We start from the raw sequence: 3,692 nt of genomic DNA on the forward strand, positions 1-3,692 counted from the left end.
GAATGCCTTTAGCGTGACGATTAATAAAATACTATTGCTTTGAAAGGATGCAGAGGGCACGGAAATTTCATCTGTAGGAACCTGGGTTTGTAATTAAATATAGAAGTGTCGCGGGAAAAGGAGATGAGCCTTTGTAACGTTTCTGCGAGGAGGTTTGCTAATGCTCTTCTGCTCTCTCGAGCGCTAAATGGTACGGAAAGATTACAACAACTGTTCTTTAATTCAGAGGCTGGTTAGTGTCTCTTGCAGAAACTTTAGGAAAAGGAAGATCAATTAGGAAAAGGAAGATCGATTAACTTTCGAGTTTGAGGCTCGCATATATTAGAGGAAAACTGTGCCTGTTTGGGTTTTTTGGCAGAAAAAACCTGCCAAACTTTTACTGTGTAGCAGAAAAAGCTTCCGCTAGGTTGGTGACCTAGATAGATAAAACCGCCCGGAAACATCCCCAGTGACTTCAAAACCACGCTGCGCTGGTAGCCTGCTGCATGGGGCGAGAGGAAGGCTCCTGCTCCAAGGACTTTCCGTATTCTGATCCTAAATTGCAAAAATGCGTGCATGGTGCGTGGACGGGGACGTGGCTGCGTGTGAGGTGTTCGGCCCGTTTGTTCAGCTCTCGCTTCTGCGCTTTACGTCCCCTCCTGTGCTTGCTTCGGGTGCCTCGTAGGGCTGAATGGATCCATGCGTCGAAGAGGGATGTAAACAGCTGCAGGATTAAGTAATCGGGTGTTGGGCGGTTGGAAGCGCCGCAGAAGAGCAATAGTGGCGAGGCAATTTCCTGCGATTGCAGCGGAGAAAGTTCTTAGGCTGAGGGGAGCGGGGCTAAGCAGAAAGGGCATGGGGCCACAAGGCAGGAGAGGGTTTTTAACGCTGAGAAGAAGGAAGGAAATTGTGAGACAAGGGGGTTTAAATGCCTAGGAGGGTAACGTTTCCCACAAGGTGAGCTCCAGGTCTGAAATTGGTGCATGGAGCCTTTTTCGCTGTATTTTGCAAGCTTCAGACTGATCACACGGGCGCATCAGGCCCGCCCGTGCTGTCACACCCAGGGCACACTGGATGAGCAGCTTCAGCCACCCTGAGCTGCTGCCAGGGGTCAGGGCCACCTCCTGCTTTTGGGGCTCCCTTGGTACAGTGGTTTAGGAGAAGTGGGGGCTGTGGGGCTGCAGCCTCCCCGTCCTTTCTACTTCCAGCTGGAACTGCTGTGAAAGACAGGAGTTTGGGTGACCGTGGTGAATCCTTTACTGAGCGACATCTCTGGTGAGGGAGGGCTGCGCTGGGGAATCTTAGGAGAGTATGGCTATTCAATTGTCATTTTGTTTCACGTTGTATATTTTCTCCCCGTTTTTATTACTACGGGTATTTGCATAAAAACATGAGCTTCGTTCCTTTAGAGTTCATCTGCTCCTGCTGTTTTTGCCCTGCTTGAAGCCCCAATCTCCCCGTACCAGCAGCCATTTGTGATATTGTGAAGGGTTATTTGCTTCAAAAAGAGGGGAGGGAGCAGCGGGGAATCAATGAACTCTTACGGCTTTGGCGCTGCTTAGCCGGCCACGTGGACAGGGCGAAGAAAAACCTCCCGTGCTGTCTTTAGCGTTCATCTGCTCCTGCTGTTTTTGCCCTGCTTGAAGCCCCAATCTCCCCGTACCAGCAGCCATTTGTGATATTGTGAAGGGTTATTTGCTTCAAAAAGAGGGGAGGGAGCAGCGGGGAATCAATGAACTCTTACGGCTTTGGCGCTGCTTAGCCGGCCACGTGGACAGGGCGAAGAAAAACCTCCCGTGCTGGCCATTGTACCCCAGCTGCAGGAGACCTTCTGCAGCTGAAACACCGTGGTGGAGCAGCGGCAGCACTGGTTATTTATCATAGGGTATTTAAAAGTGGAATAATAAAGGCAGGATGGTGAAAATGCTGGCCTGGGAGCTGGGACTCAGACGGCGATGGAGAAATCCCGAGGGACCCAAAGTGCTTTCTGTATGTCTCTGTCCCTGTGAGATAGGAAAAGCATGTTTCTGTTGGTTGTCTTGTCTCCGTAGCTTGCAAGCTGGAGGAGTCAGAGGTTCCTACACTGTGCCCTGGTAAACCGGGTCTGGGGTCTCAGGTAAGGTGTCCAGCCACTGGCACAAGCCTTGTGTGATCCCGGTTGGTTCTTGTGAGCGTCTGAGCTCACCCGGCCAGGAAACTCTATCGGCCCCAGGAGAGCCAATGACCCAGACAACATGCCCTCTCCATCAGCTGTGGGGTGCGTCTTGCTGCCCAGGGGCAGCAGCCCCCTGTGTTACCTGTGCAGGGTATAGCTGTGCTGAGAGACAGCCAGAAAGGCTCTGCTGGCAATTGGCATGAGGGACCATGGGCAACTGTTCGATGGCCATCACAAGACCATTTGGGGGAAGTTAAGACTTGCAGCAGAAGGCTCCAGCTGGAGGGAGGTGTGTAAAAGCAGCTCTCCACAATGAGAGGGTGATCTTCCTATGAAAACCAGCCCAAGAAGGAGAGGAACCAGCAATTTTGAGGCAGAGGAACGCTTGTGCTAGCTTTCCCCTTCTGTAAAGGTGTGTGTTCAGTTATCCTTGAAATAAAGCCTGATGCTGCTTTCTTGGTACATCCATGGTGTTGAATTAAGCCTGACTCACTGCCAGAGCCTGCCTGTGGCAGGTACAAATTTGAAGTTGGGCCACTGCAGGCAAGGCGACTCTGCCCCCAAGGGTGGGTATGGCCATTGAGGAAGGCTCCTGCACATCGGTGCAGGGGATGTGGCTGGGAGCATCAGGAATGCAGAGTGTGGGTCTGTGGTGGTGGACACCTTCAGCAGCTCCAGTTCCATCTCTCTGTCATACTGGGAGAGGGGGAGAGCAGGGTAAAAAGCTCACTTGCCAGGGGAGAGGTTACCTCGTCAGGACTCCAGTTTGCAAAAGGTCCAGCTGAAGGGGATGCTATCAAGGCTGTGAAGGGATTAGTGGTGCTGGGAAATAAATAGTTCACATGTCCCATGTCACCGGAGCGTGGGGGCACGCAATGAAATCACCAGGCACCAGACTGGCAACCAATGAAAGGAAATACTTTTCACAGACAGCGCAGAGGGAAGCTGTGGAGGTAGTGCTGCAGGGTGCTGGGGACGCCAGGGGTGCGGATAGACTCAGAAAAGGCCACCAAGGGCTGTTAAATGTAGGGCTGGTGATGGAGCCCGTGCTGCCAGCGGGCCCTGGGAGAGTGCTGGGAGCGTGCTGCTCTCTGCTTGCTGTGGCGTCTGTGGTTCAGCATCTGCTGGGAGCCGCCGTCAGCTCCGGCTGGGTAATAGCCTTGTGCTCCTGCAGACTAAGAAAGCAACACTCATGTCTTCTCTCTTTCCTGCTTTCACAGTGAAGTGCAATAAGGCCATGAATCTTCTACAACAGAGGATCCAGCACTGCAGGAATTTGACCAAGGAGAATAGCTGACCTTCTGCTCGGACCAGCCTCGCCTGTCGCGGTGTTAGAGCTGCGCCTTGGGCAGGTGGAGGCAACGCGAAGGATACGATGCTCAGCCCGAATGGTGCCAGAAGTGAGGGATGCGTCCAAGAGCTGTTCCATGAGGAAGCACAGCAGGTATGTTGGAGATCCGTTTCCCTTCACAGCCTGAGTTTCCATCTCCATGGTCTCTGCACCTTCTCCTGGTCACCTCTGTGGCAGGGGAACCAGACCGAAGAAAAAAAACAGCAC

General features: G+C 52.7%; 1 protein-coding gene across 1 annotated transcript in view; it reads left to right on the plus strand.

Annotated features, from left to right (window-relative positions):
* The window catches only part of SLC12A8 (solute carrier family 12 member 8), a 59,220-nt gene that overhangs the window by 4,265 nt on the left and 51,263 nt on the right, over positions 1-3,692 (plus strand). Inside the window, exon 2 of the mRNA XM_009640859.2 lies at positions 3,355-3,578. Coding sequence (XP_009639154.1) covers positions 3,510-3,578 — 69 coding nt within the window. The 5' untranslated portion in view covers positions 3,355-3,509. The remainder of the gene's footprint in view (positions 1-3,354; positions 3,579-3,692) is intronic.

This window comes from Egretta garzetta, unplaced genomic scaffold (genome assembly GCF_000687185.1).
Source record: "Egretta garzetta isolate BGI_Z169 unplaced genomic scaffold, ASM68718v1 scaffold326, whole genome shotgun sequence".
Classification (NCBI taxonomy): domain Eukaryota; kingdom Metazoa; phylum Chordata; class Aves; order Pelecaniformes; family Ardeidae; genus Egretta; species Egretta garzetta.